Consider the following 15711-nt stretch of genomic DNA (forward strand, 5'->3'; position numbering starts at 1 on the left):
TTATAATACTATCGATTTCCGGTACGGGCTTCCAAAATAAAGGCTAATTGACGTAAGCCATTTTAGGACACGTGACCTATTAAGTACGTTTATTACGCTTTTGCTGATGATACTTTATACTTTTCCCCCCAGTTTCCACCTACGCTAAGTCAATTTTAATGTTAGCAATGATTTGAACTAGCGCTTACCGTCAGGAGTTTAACGTTAGTCGACCTAGCGAACACCTGACCACCATTTAACGCGCCCCGTGCTCAGTATTTGCTTCAAAATGTTTCCAAGGAAGCCCCGCCGCAAGGCAGACACACCTTTGAAGGCGCCCCTGGCATACGGTAATAAGAAAACAAACTTAATTTACAAGACGAAAAAGTCTCCTGTAAAGACGTTATTTCACTGCAAGGTCGGGGAAGCCTGAAATCAAGAAAGCACCAAGCAATACCAGAACATGAGCCTCTAAGCAACACCGTTGAACAAAGTGATTACGCACGGGTGAGTACTTTGATTATATTTCTATATTACATTCGGGGTCATTTTGTAACTTGGCCTTTTGCATCCAAAAACGTCAAGCATATGGAATCCATTTTGAATCCTTACAGAGGTACATGTGTACAAAAAACATTTCTCCTGGTGGGAGGATGCCATGTTGTCTTTTTATCCCTGCAGATCAGTAGTAGGCATGTGCAATTCAAATCCAAGTTTCAGCCAAGATCCACCAACGGCATCTGGCCTCTATCGTCACCACCATCAGCAGCAGCAGCAGCAGCAGCAGGAGAAGCTGAGAGGGTCGGCCGTGACATTTCGGGTCATCCCATGGGTCAGGCGAGGCCAAGCCCACTTCAAACAGGGATGACACCAGTTGAGAACTCAAGTGACTCCTCAGATCACGATGACATGTGGGACTTCTCATCCTCCAGCAGTGATCCTTCCCCAGAGATCTTCAGGGATGACAGTGATAGTAAGTCCAAAGTCTACCTAGTGACTAACAAAAACGTTGCTTTCATTCATTTCATCTCCCCGCTGGCCAGCAGCTAGTACCTTTGATTTCTCCGGAGAAGCCGACCCGCTGGACACGCAGCGGCACATGCAGCGGCCTTGCTCCTCCACCTTGCTGAGCAGCAGCCACGCCGAGAACATCGCCAGACACCAGCCTCCCAATGTCTCCGCCATCCTCGGTGACTAAGTGCCATTTCACAGTTAAACACGTTCCCTGTTTACATTGTTGCCAAATTCCCAATCTGGATAGAATCTAGTTTAAACTCTTCTGACTTTTGCACGTTGTCGTCATAGTAACGGAACTAAAGTCAGTCAAAAATGCTGTCATTGTGAGTGACTTTTGTATCATTTGCTCTGCAGACAAACCCTCGGAGGGGACATCCTTGAAAGTAAGCGGCTCGGGCCAACGTGACTTACTCAAACATGACAACACCCCCCTGTCTTGTTTCCCATGTCTGTAGTCTGCCGTCGCCAAGAGGCCCATATCCTACAGGAAGGCACAACCCTTCAAAACCCCTCTGGTTCCCTCAAGGCCGCGCGAGAAGCCGAATTTCTCTCCACCCATGGTTTTCCAGTACTCCGACAGAGAGGAGTTCTTCCGGCAAGTCCGCGAACGTGCCGACCGACTCAAAAGTTTTCGCCTGTCTTTACGACCCTCTGTCCCGTGATGCAAAATATCTCGTTGCACTCTTTTGGAGCAGCCCATTTTAAAAAAGGTGACCTGCAACTGGTGAGAATTTAAATTCACCTCTAGGTGAAATTAACTGTTATATAGATTATTTTCAGATAATACCTCTTTTTAGGTTTATGCTGCTTAATGGCCACTAGATGTCAGACATGGAACTATCTAACAAGTTTTTTTGTCGCTGTTCCATATGTGCCATGTATTTAAATAAATACATGTCATTTTGTTGTTTTATTTACTCCTGGACAGGGGCTCCGTCCAAAGCAATGCAAGTTACCTCGATTCCAAGAAAATTGTTAAAAATAAGTTTGTATGTGTTCTTTTCATTCGTTGACTCCAAAGTTGCTCTTTGATGGAGTTCTGTTAATAAAAGCCACCTAAAAAAAAAATATGACACATTTACGTTCCTCACGAATCCCGACCAAACATCAACACCGGGGGCACCCATTGACCATGTGGTACACGCTCCGAAAATATCTAACCAATCAGATAATTCCTTCACCTACTCGACCAATCAGAAAAAAAGAAGCGGCAGAACGGTTGCCAAGCGGCTCCCGTGACTAATGCCTGTCATATGACTACGACACCCATGGAGGCAGTTAGAAGGAATAAGACTCGCTCGTGGATTTGAGAAGAAAAAACAGGGAAAAGGGACTTTGTGCTTTTCCCCCTTCCCTTTTTAGTACAAAATGCCACCGACTCTCTTTCAGAAACTTTTCAACAAGAAGAGCGCATCTTCCCCGCAGAGATGCAACAAAGAGGAGACAGCTTTCAGGTAGCTCATGTGGATCTCTGCGTGCGTTACGAGTAAAGTAATGGCGTTTATTACCTCGATAACAATGTCGAGAGTCGATTTACTCTTTGTGGTATTCATTTTAGACCGCGTGGGTTTGGATTTAACGTCAGTTAAGTGTTCTGGCAAGTGGACGACGTGTTTAGCCTGTTTGTCTGGGGAGGGGGGGGGGGCGCTAGCTGTTAGCTGGGCTAACTCCGAAGCTAGCGTCTTTATCGCCATTCAAGTCTCACGTCAAATACTTGACGTGAACTGCGTCGCTTTAGCCTCAAGACAGCCTTCACTTGAGTGTGTGCGTGTGCCGCGTGGCCTCTTTTGTTGTCATTTCACGCGGTGCGTGACGATATAAACTCCAATGGGTTCGAAGTGCATCTCGCGCCGCCGACTTGGGTGTCGACGTGCGGAACGTGCCATGCGCGACTGGATGGCAGTCTGCTTCGAGTGACGTCATTAGCGGCAATGGACGGCTTCACCGCTTGTTACTGCGGGGTTATGGATTAAGCCAAGCGTGTGACGTCACATTATTTACATGCGTCACGACAGTCGTTGATGAAGTGTTTCCGTGTAAGCTTGTGCAACACACTTGGAGTTGGTTTAGCTGCCGCATCGTGAAAGACAAAAGGTCGCCGTTATTACCACTGCAAAGCGCAAACCTTGCGGAATAGCAGCCAGGACGGTGCTTTGGCCGACCCCCTGAGTCGCTCTCTCGTTTCCCTGGCTGAGGCACTTGACCCCTGATGACATACAGTACATGTCATAAATCACATAAGAAACAGGGGGTCGACATGACATTGCTTCTTGCACACATTAAAAACTGCATCCGATTTATTTATTTATAGCGTCTATTTTTTTTCCCGTGAGAGTTGGCAGGCGAGAAGTCACCGGTTCAGGAACGGCCTTGCATAACTCAGCGTGTCATGTGAGGCTCCTATCAATCACAGGCGTGTCGACTGTGCGTGTGCGTGTCAGTCGCACAAGTCACAACAAATACGGCGTACACGTTTGTGTGTGACTATAGAGGCTGTCAACTTAGTGTCGAGTTGCTTTCAGGGTTATTTCAAGTGGGCTTTTTGTGGGTTCTCAGAAGTGGAGGTTCACGTTCAAGCTGAATAAAATTGACCAAGGTTTATTGAGGATCAATGCCATTGTCATTCGTTACAGATTTACTGCCAACGACAATGTAGTCCCAATAAATGCTCATGTGATTGCAGAAATACAGATATGCTTAATAGCAAAGGCCAAGTCAGCAGATATGCAGGTCATCAGTCAGGTGCTTTGCTTTCTGCCTCGAGGCAAGTCAGGATAATAGGGGAGAGTTCAACTCTGTCAGGGCGGGTGGGGCATTCATTCGCTAGTCCGTGCAAACTTTAATGTTAAATGCCACATTTGATTCTCAAAACGGGCGGATGGGCCAGGTTCGTAAATGAGGCTGAGGTGTGTCGGGAAGAATGTCGCGGGAGGTATTTATGTAACCGCCCGGTCGGGCAAGTGTGGCAGTGGCGGCGTTCTTGTCAAGGCTCTTTGAGGTCAGTTAGCAGGCCGGCCGGCCGGCGCTGACGTCAGAGCAGTTGAGGGAAGCAGCCGAGCATGCCTGCAGTTTCCCGGTCCATGGATGTTGCAATGAGGCGGGCATGCTGGTATCATCTCCTCTACTGGTGTCATCGCTGTTGAATACGTTCCCGGCAAGAGCTGGCTTTTATTCCCCTTGTGCTTTACAGACCGAAGCAACAATTGTGGAATGACCTCAGAAGCTACCTCAGCCAAACTACTGTACCTTTAACACCGTTTAAAAAAAAAAAAAGCCCGTTTTGATGGGCAGCGCGAAAGGGGCTGTAAACAAGGGGAGGCAGTCAGCGGGACGTCGTTAGCCCGCCGCTTCATTCTTGCCACTCGCGCCGCAATCACCTGACACGTCTCATGTTGTGTGAATCCAGTCAGCCGTTATTCTTAGAGGCTGAGCGAGCGTTAGAGAGGAGGCTGCCGAGCGGGCCGGAGCGCCCGCTGGAAACACTGGCACCGTCGAAACCATGCCCAGGTAGGAGCTGCTAAATCTGACGATCAGCTGGGTTTTTCATTTTGCCGTCAGTTGATTTTTTTTTCATAACTCGAGGGGGGGGGGGGGTTCATCAGGGGTTCCGTAAAACAACTAATCCGCGGTTGTCCGAGTCAAGACAGGTTCTTTTTTTTTTGAACCGGCAGCTCAAGCATGTGATTCTCATGTGGCGCTTTTATGAATGACTCGTCGTTCTGCGATAGTCACAAGCTCTCGCTTCCTCACTTTCACACACCGCCAGTGCTGCTTTTTGGCTACTTTTTTTGACCCCGGTCTTGTTACTTTGCCTTGGGCTAGCCTCAGAATCAAGTGTCCATTTTCCTCCACCCCCCAACATTCCAATTCCCCCCCCCCCCCCCCCCCCCCCCCCAACACATCTTGTGCAGGTGAGGCCGGGCGAAAATCGGTTATAAATGACTAGATCAAATCGATTGATTGCACAGCCCTACTTTACTTCTATATTCGTGGATTTTTCCTTTTTTTTTTTTTTTAATTCGTGACTGTTGTTTACAGTTAGTGACAGAATGTCTTTGTGTCTTCCTTTGGCTCTGTCCTCTTCAGAACAAAGACGGCAGTCAACTCGCCGTCACCGCATTGTGCAGAGAATCGCCCTGAATCTGTAAACAACGCTTGGCAGGATTTTAGCAGGAAATCTTAACCACCCCTGCCAGAAACATAAAGGTCGCCATGCTAGCGTGGCGTGCCACTTTACGCCCGATGTGTAATCTTACACACGAGAGCTGGATGGCGACCCGCGGGAGGCCCGTATCGTGCAATTTGAGCTCATTATGTAGGCCAGGTCGGTGTTATGTCACACACTTAGCGCTCTTAGATCAGGAGGCGAAATCTAAATCCCCGTTTCCCACAAACACACGGAGAATGCTGTAGTGACGTTATTTGGCCCTTTAGCTTTGCACCTAATTGAGGACTCGCCGCCAACATGTCCCCGCGGCGGTTTAATCTTTCCCGAGTGCGAGCGCAACGTGTTAATGCGGCAGCGCAGCTACTCGGCAAGCCGCCGAGGTAAGAGCTTTGGCCGAGGCGCCTCGTCACATGACTGCAGGGGTGGGTCGAGGGTTTGAGTGGACCGGCGAGTGGAAGCAAAGGTGAATCGGGAGCACGTGATTGGCTTTTGGAGAGAATCGGCGGCGCTCATCTTGTGACTTCCCCGTCAAGACAAACGACTTTGCTTTCACAAGCTGGTGTCAAGGTTGCGTCACATGACCCGGCTTTTCTCAAGTCTTGTCTGTTTGCAGTAGCAGCAATTTGTTTGAAAGCCCGACCTGGCGCTTCGGTCGCAACGATCATTTAGTTAGTAGGTCATGTATATTTGAGAAGCTTTGTGTGACTTGTGAACTGTTTGATTTGGGCTGGTGCTAACTCCAATCATCAATAACAACTTTTTTTTAAGGTTTATTTCTTCGTAAATCCACAACACATAGTTTCGTCATGCAGATAAAGCACGCACGGCCCATCCGTCTCAAGCGTGGTGGTTGCCTGGCAACAGCCCCGGCCGGACTGGGGAAAAACAGCTCCCGTTTTCCCGTCTGAACTGATCCATTGAGTTCAGGTCAGGACGTCGTGTTCTTGGCTGGGCTCTGTGACGACAAGCTGAGACAGGCCTTTGTGTCGTTAACGTGGCTTCTGTAAATCAAAATGGCTATGAGGTTCTTTTTGAAAGTCATTTCAGGCGTACTTAACGACCATTCTTTTTCTGTCTGCGTAGCTGGACGAACCCCCAGCTGGAGCCAAGTCACATCCGGCTCATCGTGTACCAGGACTGCGAGAGGCGTGGCCGCAACGTGCTCTTTGATTCCAACGCCAAAAAGAGGGGCACGGATGACGCCCACCTTCCCGTGAGTCACGTGGTTGTGGCGGAGAGTTGATGATGATGGGGGAGGGAGGGAGAGGAGGGAGGGAGGGAGAGGAGGAGGCGGAGGCAGTAGCGGCGCTGATTGTTGTTGTGCTGCATTTCTCGCTAGCTCACGAGTTCCCGCAAGAGTCATATGACTGGGAGTCACATGCTGCTGGCCCGTGTACACAAATCACACACACGCACGCACACAAGCGCACATTCCTCCCCGAGTTAAGAAGCACATGACACAGGCTGCTTTCAGATAGGCTGCCTCCACGCCTCTGTGACCTTTTGACATCATGATTTCAAGTTGCTCTGCAGCAAGCTACAGCGTCAAGACACACAGATCTTCTCCTGTCACTATATGAATTAAAAAAAAAAAAATCCTATCGCCTCAGGGCACGGAGGGCCAGGTGAAGATGTTCAACAAATATTGCCGGCTTCGACCCACGGGGGGCAGCAGCAGCTCCCTGGACAGCTCCTCCTCGTCCTCCTGCGCGTCCGAGACGTCCAGGGAAACCAAAGAGCAGGGGCTCCGCTTCCAGGTAGCGCCCATGAAAGAAAAAAAACCAAAAAATAAAACGCCCCCCTGCAGTCGTTTGAACCGGCGTACATCGACAGGGTTCGAGGTGTTCGTCCGACGTGGTCATGCTGGGGGAGATGATGTTTGGATCGGTGGCCATGAGCTACAAAGGCTCCACACTGAAAATCCACCAGATCAGGTAAAAAAAAAAAAAAAAAAAAAAAGCAAAGTCGGCATTTTGATGCGACGATGTACCTAATCATCTGCGTCACGTCAGGTCGCCACCACAGCTAATGCTGAGTAAGGTGTTCACGGCCAGGACGGGAGGCAGCGTGTACGGCAGCCTCAACACGTAAGTGTGCACACGCTCACACACACACATCTTTTTGTAATTATTATCATAATGATCTGCCCCCCTCCCCCCCCCCAGGTTACAGGACAGTCTCGAGTTCATTACGCAGGACAGCAGCAACACCCTCCGGCCTGATCAAAACGCCGCGCCAAATAATCTCCTGGGAAACATAGGTAACCATAGCAACCAAACACCAACAGCCACCATGAGGTGTGTTCATCCTCTAGCTGGACCTGTTTTATTTTCTGAGCGTTAACGACGGACTCAACAACAAAAAAGTGCTGGCAAATTCTTGTGCGCCATCTCGCTTTCTTTTTCACGGAAAGTAGCAGTCGCTTTCCTCCGCTCCAGGTCTTGGTCACGTTTTGTTGTTCGTGCCCGACTAAATAGGTCCGCTACCAAGACAGGAGGGCGCCAACTTTCCTCCCCATTCATTCACTAACAACCATTTTTTTCTCTTTTATTTTTGTCCGTCTGCCTCCCTCCCTCCCTCCCTCCTCTCATTCTCGCTACCCCCACTCTCTTTCTCTCTTTTTCTATCTCGTGTCCATGTCTGTGCTGCGCAGGATTTTCTCAGCTCTGCAGCCCTCGACGGGCCTTCTCTGAGCAAGGTCCGCTGCGTCTCATCAAAAGTGCATCTTTCTTTTCAGGTTGGCGCTTACAAAGCCAAAAAAAAAAAAAAAGAGAACAAGGCCAATCCGTCTTTGCAACCTGCATGTTTTTGCTGCCGCTTCTGTTGTGTTTGGACACTTGACGACGGCATGTGGCCATTTCTGGGGGACGTGTTTCAATTAAAAATGGCAAACGAATTAAATAATTGGTTTTCTAGGGAGTTTTTTTTACGCGTTTCAAATTGGCTCATTTTGTATTTCTCCCATAATGGCAAAAGCCTGCGTGTGTTTTCTTGCCAACGGGTGCACGCCTGTTCTTTGCAGTTTGGACTAACTCGCTCGCTTGTACTAACCAAATGATTGCCTGATTTTTTTTTTTTTTTTTTGTGTGTGGTCAAATCATTGATTTTGTGTTCACTCGCATTGGAATGCATCCACTGAGCAATGCTTTGTGTCCGTGCACATTAACATGCTTGCCCGTGGCAGTTGTTAGAATGTCAGACACACACACACACATCTATTGCATATGCCAAACAACCTGTTCTTCACGACAGGCTGCCGGTTTTTAATATTTTTTCACCACAGTCATAGAAGCATGAAGTCGCCATTTTCCGTCTTTTTTTTTTTTTTTTCTTTCCGCATCAGCAGTCCCCTTTCCGGATTCGACCAGACAAGACGTTTTCTCCTTCTTCTTTGCATGTGGTGGGTGCGCATGATGCGCTGTCGTGGATGTGATGACACAAAGGCACCGATTGCACAAGGCTGGGTTTACACAAAGTCAAGTTGCTTCACTCAGTTGGACAAGAGCACCGTTTAAATCCAGCCTTAGACAGAAAATGACCAGAAAATCTCTTTTTTTTGTATCGTAATAAGCACCTCTTTTCATTTCCTGCTCATTTGCTGTCTGTATGACTTTTCTCATATTTGACGTCACCCTCAAATCATCCTCTCCTCTCTCGCCAGGTCACAGTCACCCCATGGATATGCCGGGCCGGGGGTTGTACGACGAGCGGGACAGCGGCATCGCCCGCTCAGGTAGGTCAACAACAGTTACGCAAGCAAGGCTATGTTTGGACCTGTTGCGTGTAAGCGGTTAAATCGCTTTACCGTCCGTAAAGCTTTTTATTTCTATTGCACACTACGTGAAGATCTTACACGCTGGCTCGACGGGTACGGGCGGCAACGATGCTTTCCGCACAAAGCCCAGTCATGCACTGGATTTAAATTTAGTGGCACTGAAAAGCCGCTCCTCATAAATGAGCTTCTAATTCAGGCCTCCCCTCACGCATATGCGTGTGTGTACGCAGGCCTGACGTCCACTGCACAGTTGAGTCTCTTAACCGGATCCCCTCAGCGATGCGGGAATCCTACACGGCCTCATGTGACGGGCTCATATTCAGCGCCGCCAACCCGGCCTGTCCGTCAATAGGACGTGACTCTTATGAGGGGAACGCGAACCCACGTCTCCGTGAAATCCAGCTTGGAAAATGTGAAGAGGGGATTTAAAACACTTGTGTATCGAGGAACGAAGGGGTGGGCCAACCACGGCTTGTGGGCCACGTACGGAGCAGTGAGCATCTCCTTCGGTCCATTGATTTACAAAAATATTTTCAGGATTATTTTATGTATTTTCTTAGATTAGATTTCTGTTTTTTTTCCATCGAATAATAATACATGATGAAAGGAAAACGTTTCAAATGAGAATAAATGATTAGAACCCACGTTTGACAAGTATTTGTGTTTTTCTTCCTCCAGCATCGCTGAGCAGCCTCCTGATCACACCCTTCCCGTCGCCGGGCTCGTCTCTGACCAGCAGCTGCGCGTCCAGCTACCAGCGACGGTGGCGGCGCAGCCAGACCACCAGCCTGGAGAACGGTGTCTTCCCGCGCTGGTGAGTGAGTGAGCGTCGCCGGCCCAGAAAAGCGGACGAGTTGGAAATCGTTGTGACGCTATTGAACCATCGCGCAATGCAAGATTTCCAGACGGTATCATGTTCCCCATCAGGTCGGTGGAGGAGAGCTTCAACATGTCGGACGAGAGCGGCGGGCAGAGCTTGGGCTCGGCGCGCAAGAAGAAGATCGCCATCGGCGTCATTTTCACGCTGTCGCCTAACACTGAGGAGAACAGCCACTTCCAGGACTTCTTCTTCTCGCACTTTCCGCTCTTTGAGAGCCACATGAACAAGCTCAAGAGCGCCATTGAACAGGTGAACCTTTTGGACCTAACGTCGTGTTCAGGGCCATCGAAATAAATAAGCAAAATGTCATATTGACTGACGTCGGGCCGTAACTCGCACATTTTGTTGACTTGGCAACGTTGCACTTTCACTCAGCATCATGGTCACATCACATTCCTCGCTCCCCGCCATCCCGTAAATTCCAAAGTGTCTTGTTTCTAAAAATTGTGTGCGTGTGTTATGTCACCCTCCCCCAAGGCCATGAAGATGAGCCGGCGGTCAGCTGAACCCAGCCAGAGGGCCTTGGCCTACAGCCGCATGGTAGATGGGCTCAACGAATTCAGGTAATTCTTTTTTTTTTGCGGGGGGTCATACAGTTGGTCAACCTGACCCACAAAATGAAAGCCTAATATTTCAACACAATGGGTCAATTTGACCTACAGTAAAATAGGTGGTTTAAGTCAGGGGGCAAATCTGATAAACCCTTTGACTTGGCATGCACACAAGGTCCACACACACACCCATCATATGCCCGATGGCAGACGGCCCACATGTGTGGCAACCCTATCTGGTGGACCCCCCCCCCAGCCCGACCGAGTAATAGTAGAGCCTGGGTACAAACAAAATATCTGCACAATCTCACCTTCAGACTTGGGCTAAATTTAAGCATGCTGGCCCTTTGCCTTTTTAAATGCTTGACATTGACCTGATGGAACATTACAGAAGCGCACCACATGCCTCAAGCCTCGCATGCCCACGCTCCCGTGACGTGGGCACACACGCACGCTGACAAAGACAAACTGCACACTTGGCCAAAGCATACTGTGAAAGGCCTAGTGAGCTTCTCTTGCTGGCTTGCTTTAGAGCGCCTCGTTGTCACAGCGTAGAAACAATTTGGTGGGATACACAGCAGCGCTCAGGTCCCTGTTTCCATTGCTCGGGCCTGCGGAGATTCCCACCAAGCCTGGCGTCCGGCCGAGACGTGGCCACCCCGCCGCTGGAAACTTCTTGCAGCAGGGCGGGTGGGGGTCTCCACAGCGAGGTCTTGTTCTCAGACAATAAGAGGTCTGTTCTCCCCCCCCCCTCTCTCTCTCTCTCTATCTCTCTCTCTGTCTCCCCCTGCAGGATGACCATATGCGACCTGTACAGCATGCCCCGCGTGGTGGAGCCGGTGTGGCTGACCATGATGTCGGGCGTGTCGGAGAAGAACCACCTGTGCAGCCTCTTCATGCGAGAGTTCTCACTGCTGATGGAGCAGGCCTCCAAGAACCAGTTGAGTGACGCGGCGGATTCCGACCGACCGGTTTGACGCTCGCCCCATGTTTTTTTTTCATCCTCAACCGTAATCAAGTTACACAACGATATTATCGTTTGCGTTTGTTGACTTGTGCGGCACGTGACCGGCTGACCACCATGTCAAAGTGGAGTCATGGGACAGGAAGGGAAGTAGATGCTTGTTTAGAAATGAGAAGTGAATCATGCCGCAAGAATGTGAGTGAGTGTGTGAGTGTGAAATGGTGTCTATGCGCGTGTGTTTTATTCACTGTTTGCTTTGTCTGTCCTGTGACGTCGGCAGGTTCCTCCCGGCGCTTCTGACGGCCGTCCTGACCAACCACTTGGCCTGGGTGCCCACGGTCATGCCCAACGGCCAGCCGCCCATCAAGATCTTTCTGGAGAAGCACTCCTCGCCCAGCGTGGACATGCTGGCCAAGACGCACCCTTACAACCCGCTGTGGGCACAGCTCGGTGAGGGACTGTTTGTAATGAGGCAAAAAAATGACTAGAATGTCAGTCCGAAGATAACAGAGTGATCAGTCGGAGTTATTTTTAGGTTAGAAAATAATTCCTCACAAAAACAGATGGCATCGTTTGATGCGTTTATTAAGCTCGACAAGTTGCATGTGCTCAAATTGGTTCATGGGGACACCCAGTGGTCAGAGCCGAGAACTGCAATGCACTCAGGCAAACGGTCACAGCCACATTGTGTTTGGTGCCGAGTTGTGAAGCGGGACGGGAAAAAGGAAGCGAAAAGGCGTCGCTAAGGCCACATTGCATGTTCGCAGGTGACTTGTACGGCGCCATCGGCTCTCCCGTGCGCCTGGCCCGCACGGTGGCGGTGGGCCGCCGCCAAGACCTGGTTCAGCGCCTCCTCTACGTGCTGACGTACTTCATCCGCTGCTCGGAACTGCTGGAGACACACATGCTGGACGGCGTGGAGGACGAGGCCATCGTCATGCCCGGTTCGCTCATCACCACTTCGCTGCGCAAGGGGGAGGTGGAAGAGTCGGACTACGTGCTGGTGACCGTGCACAAGCCCGCCGGCGACTACTTGGCGGAGAAGGAGGACGAGAGCGAGGGTGACGGCGCGGACGGGAGCCAAGCGTTCCGGATTCTCCGGGACGACGCTTGCCGGACTCCGGAGGAACCCGAGGGGCCCCGCAGGGAGTCTGGCAGCCCGTTGAGCGCCGAGGTCCGGCTGGAGACGGTGCTGCCCGTGGGTTCGTGCTCCCCGAGGGAACGGGAAGCGGATGAGGGGTTGGCGAGGGACCCTGTCGGAGCGCCACTGCTGGGCTTCCCCCCGGAGAAAAAGCCTCCGGATAAGAATTCCCCCCTTGAATCCACCATGTCGGGTCCCTTGTCGCTCATTGTGACGGAGGAGCCGGCCGCCAAAGTCACCTTCCTCATCGGGGACTCCATGTCGCCCGAGTCGGACACCGAGAGCAGGCGGAGGAAGGTGGAGGAGGACATGAAGAAGCACAGAAAGCTCCACCGTCTTGCGCCGCCGCCACAGGACGCCCCGTCTTTGCAGCGAGTGTCCAGCAAACTCCCTCAGTGGAACCCCGACACTCCGGATTACAGCCAATTCGACGAGTACTTCTGCTCGGAGAACCCGGTGGAGACGAGGACGATAGACGACGTCGCCAAACGCGAAGAGGCCAACGGCACCCTGGCCGCTCTTTACAAAGACCTTCTGGACCCCTCGGGGCCCGAACACCGCCCCGCCCACAGCGGCGCGGACAGCGCGAGCGACTCGTCGGCCATGCAGAGGAGGTGCAGGTGCGCCTCGACGGACTCGTGCGACAAGGGACTCGTCTTGTCCGTGCCCGTCCTCCATCGGGACGGAGGCCACGGCGGTGAGGACCAAAAGTGCAAGGCGGCGCCCCTCAACGACTGGGAGATTCCGCGCAACGAGAGCTCGGACAGCGCGCTGGGAGACAGCGAGAGCGAGGAGACTGAGGACTGGCAGGAGGAGGTGATGGTGCCCTTCCCAGGGTGAGTCTGCCTCTTTGAATGCATTTTCACAATGCACATAGTCAAGCGTTCCAATAATGACCATATGCATTTGCAATTCTTTTACACCGGCAGCTCCAAACTGGTGGAGAACTACTCCAAGCCGACCATCGCCAACTTCGGCCGCTCTTTGTTTGGGGGCTACTGCCCCACCTACGTGCCAGACTTTGTACTGCACGGGATGCCCAGCGACGACAAGCTACGGCAGAGCCTCATGGCTGAACTCACGCATGCCGTCCAGGTAAGATACATTTTCAAACTGGGGTCCACAGTTTGAATTCCTATAGTATTTCAAGGTCCAAATGGTACTCGGAAGGGTTCTTTAAGTCCCCCAAAGTGTGAAAACCCCTCGTTGTCGTCCGCAGCACCCGGTGCTGGACGAGCCCATCGCCGAGGCCGTGTGCATCGTGGCCGACACGGACAAGTGGACGGTTCAGGTGGCCAGCAGCCAGAGAAGAGCCACCGATGGGGGCAAGCTGGGCAAAGAGGTGCTGGTCTCCAGCTTGGTGTCGGCGCTGCTGCACTCCACGCAGCAACTCTACAAGTTCAACATGTCCCCCAACTTTGTATGCATATTTGCACAATACCACCTTGTCGAGCGAGGTTTTCGACCAGCCCATGTTTGACTGATCTCTATCGTCCTCAGTGCATCATGCACCTGGAGGACCGCCTGCAGGAGATCTACTTCAAGAGCAAGATGCTGGCCGAGTACCTGAAGGGTCAGAAGAGAGTCCATGTCAAAGAACTGGGCATGGTCTTAGGGTGAGCACCCAGTTTTATTCTTATATTCTGTACGGTGGGGGAACAAAGTACACTCCAAATGAACTTAAGGAAGGAAAGACCAGAGAATTATTGTTATGTATGTCATTGTTGTTTTTTTTCCAGAATCGAATCGAGCGACCTCCCGCTTCTGGCTGCCGTGGCCAGCACGCACTCTCCCTACGTGGCCCAGATCTTGCTGTGAGGGGCTTCCTTTTCCTTCTTCTGTAGACCTCAGACTGTTGCTGCTGACAGGTGCAGTACCCCATCACGCCACAAGAGGGTGGTGTTGGGCAAGAAAGAAAGAGTCATGTTTGAATTATTCCCCCCCCCCCCTTCGGACACCAAGCCAAAGACTTTACAAGTTCAGGAGTGTTAGGACCTCACTGAAAAGAAGCTAAATAATGCACCACCAGAGTGAAGTCAGAGTCGTATGAGAAATAAAACGTATATTTTGGTGAGATGTATATTTTCAGGGGGGAAATTTGTAATCTTACAGAAATATTAACCTGATGATTGTAAAGACTTCTTTGTTCTCAAATAAGCGACTAAGTGGTTCTCGAACACACTATTAGATTCAGACTTTATTCTGGTCCTGGCATTATATTAGAAACTTCTTTTCATTGTGGGCTTTACCAATCCTTGGTACTTGATTAACTTTTAATTCAGAGAAAGACGCTTTGAGGTAATTTTCTATTCGATTTTGTGCTTTTTCTGTACAATCTCCGACAAGCCAGCTGCAGTGAAAAAAGTATTTTAGAAAAAAGGATGCCGATTGATTTTTTTTCCCCAGCTTTTTTACAAGCCAAATTGTACCCTTTCCCTCCCGTTCTTACTCAAATATACCATGACAAACCAGTTCCGGAAATTTCCAAACTACCTCAGATGTTCTTATGCATCGCTCACAAAACTACCCTGAGGTCATATATTGAAAATAGATCCATTGCTTTTTAAAATCATTAAAATGTTTCCCTGTTGTTGAATTGTTGCTGTCTGTTTTACAACCAAAACACAAAATGCTGCATATGTTCACACTTTTCTACCTTGTTTACGGTGAGGCATAACCATGGAGGGTTTTTTTCAACAGTGCTTTCATTCTTTTTGTCTTAATGGGGAAATGACGATGCCATTGCAGGCTTCCAAACGGCCGCTAATGTTGGTTAGCACTTGTTGTTTGTGTTAAAGGCATCCTTTGTATATGACTAAGTTATTTTTGTGGACTGTACAATTCATTTCCATGTATTTATACCTTTGAACAATTGTCTCCTCGGAAATATATCTTTTTCCCAATTTTATGGGAATGTTGTGCAATAAAGATGAAGACATTTGGACATAAAGGAGTCTCCTGTTTTTTCCTATTTTATTACATCACTAATTATATTGTTAAAAGCTTAGAAAAATGTATAGTACCAATACAAATTGACAACATTTTTAACTAGTTTAGTGGTCAATTTAATTATGAATTATATTTAATTATTAAATAATTACTGTACCATTTCAGTCGGTGGCGGTTTGATTATTTACACCACGTAAAGCTTAAGCCAACATTGGATGCCGCCCCACACTTTCCACCCCACAACGGGAGAAAAAGTGGAGCAAAACGATCGCGCTTGCCCCAGTTAT

General features: G+C 49.9%; 2 protein-coding genes across 5 annotated transcripts; both read left to right on the top strand.

Annotated features, from left to right (window-relative positions):
- Positions 1-97: 97 nt before the first annotated feature.
- On the top strand, positions 98-2043 carry LOC133168224 (uncharacterized). 2 transcript variants are annotated; one of them, XM_061299646.1, is made up of 6 exons: positions 98-329; positions 398-486; positions 661-952; positions 1026-1169; positions 1351-1379; positions 1452-2043. In XM_061299646.1, exons 1-6 carry the CDS (start codon positions 269-271, stop codon positions 1656-1658), a joined length of 822 nt encoding a protein of 273 aa, XP_061155630.1. In that variant the 5' UTR covers positions 98-268; the 3' UTR covers positions 1659-2043. The 2 variants fall into 2 exon arrangements, with proteins under 2 accessions (XP_061155630.1, XP_061155629.1); XM_061299645.1 differs by having other exon boundaries at positions 398-952.
- A 184-nt stretch (positions 2044-2227) lies between these two features.
- fnip1 (folliculin interacting protein 1) lies at positions 2228-15425 on the top strand. Of its 3 annotated transcripts, none has more exons than XM_061299582.1 (18): positions 2228-2450; positions 6248-6377; positions 6775-6921; positions 6998-7098; positions 7177-7251; positions 7330-7424; positions 7818-7901; positions 8826-8897; positions 9618-9753; positions 9867-10068; positions 10297-10382; positions 11164-11310; positions 11615-11784; positions 12102-13311; positions 13405-13570; positions 13695-13895; positions 13976-14091; positions 14215-15425. In XM_061299582.1, exons 1-18 carry the CDS (start codon positions 2365-2367, stop codon positions 14291-14293), a joined length of 3303 nt encoding a protein of 1100 aa, XP_061155566.1. In that variant the 5' UTR covers positions 2228-2364; the 3' UTR covers positions 14294-15425. The 3 variants fall into 3 exon arrangements, with proteins under 3 accessions (XP_061155566.1, XP_061155568.1, XP_061155567.1); XM_061299583.1 differs by lacking the exon at positions 2228-2450 and adding an exon at positions 2457-4503; XM_061299584.1 differs by lacking the exon at positions 7818-7901.
- Positions 15426-15711: the final 286 nt, after the last annotated feature.

This window comes from Syngnathus typhle, linkage group LG15, assembly GCF_033458585.1.
Source record: "Syngnathus typhle isolate RoL2023-S1 ecotype Sweden linkage group LG15, RoL_Styp_1.0, whole genome shotgun sequence".
In the NCBI taxonomy this organism is placed as follows: Eukaryota; Metazoa; Chordata; class Actinopteri; order Syngnathiformes; family Syngnathidae; genus Syngnathus; species Syngnathus typhle.

Bases quoted from the DNA above. Each gene is read 5' to 3' on its own strand.
- fnip1 (XM_061299582.1), top strand. From the start codon at position 2,365: ATGCCACCGACTCTCTTTCAGAAACTTTTCAACAAGAAGAGCGCATCT. The intron at 13,312-13,404 runs GTGAGTCTGCCT...TTACACCGGCAG, and splicing joins GTGATGGTGCCCTTCCCAGG to CTCCAAACTGGTGGAGAACT. The intron at 13,571-13,694 runs GTAAGATACATT...TGTCGTCCGCAG, and splicing joins AACTCACGCATGCCGTCCAG to CACCCGGTGCTGGACGAGCC.
- LOC133168224 (XM_061299645.1), top strand. From the start codon at position 269: ATGTTTCCAAGGAAGCCCCGCCGCAAGGCAGACACACCTTTGAAGGCG. The intron at 953-1,025 runs GTAAGTCCAAAG...GCTGGCCAGCAG, and splicing joins CTTCAGGGATGACAGTGATA to CTAGTACCTTTGATTTCTCC. The intron at 1,170-1,350 runs GTGACTAAGTGC...TTTGCTCTGCAG, and splicing joins CAATGTCTCCGCCATCCTCG to ACAAACCCTCGGAGGGGACA.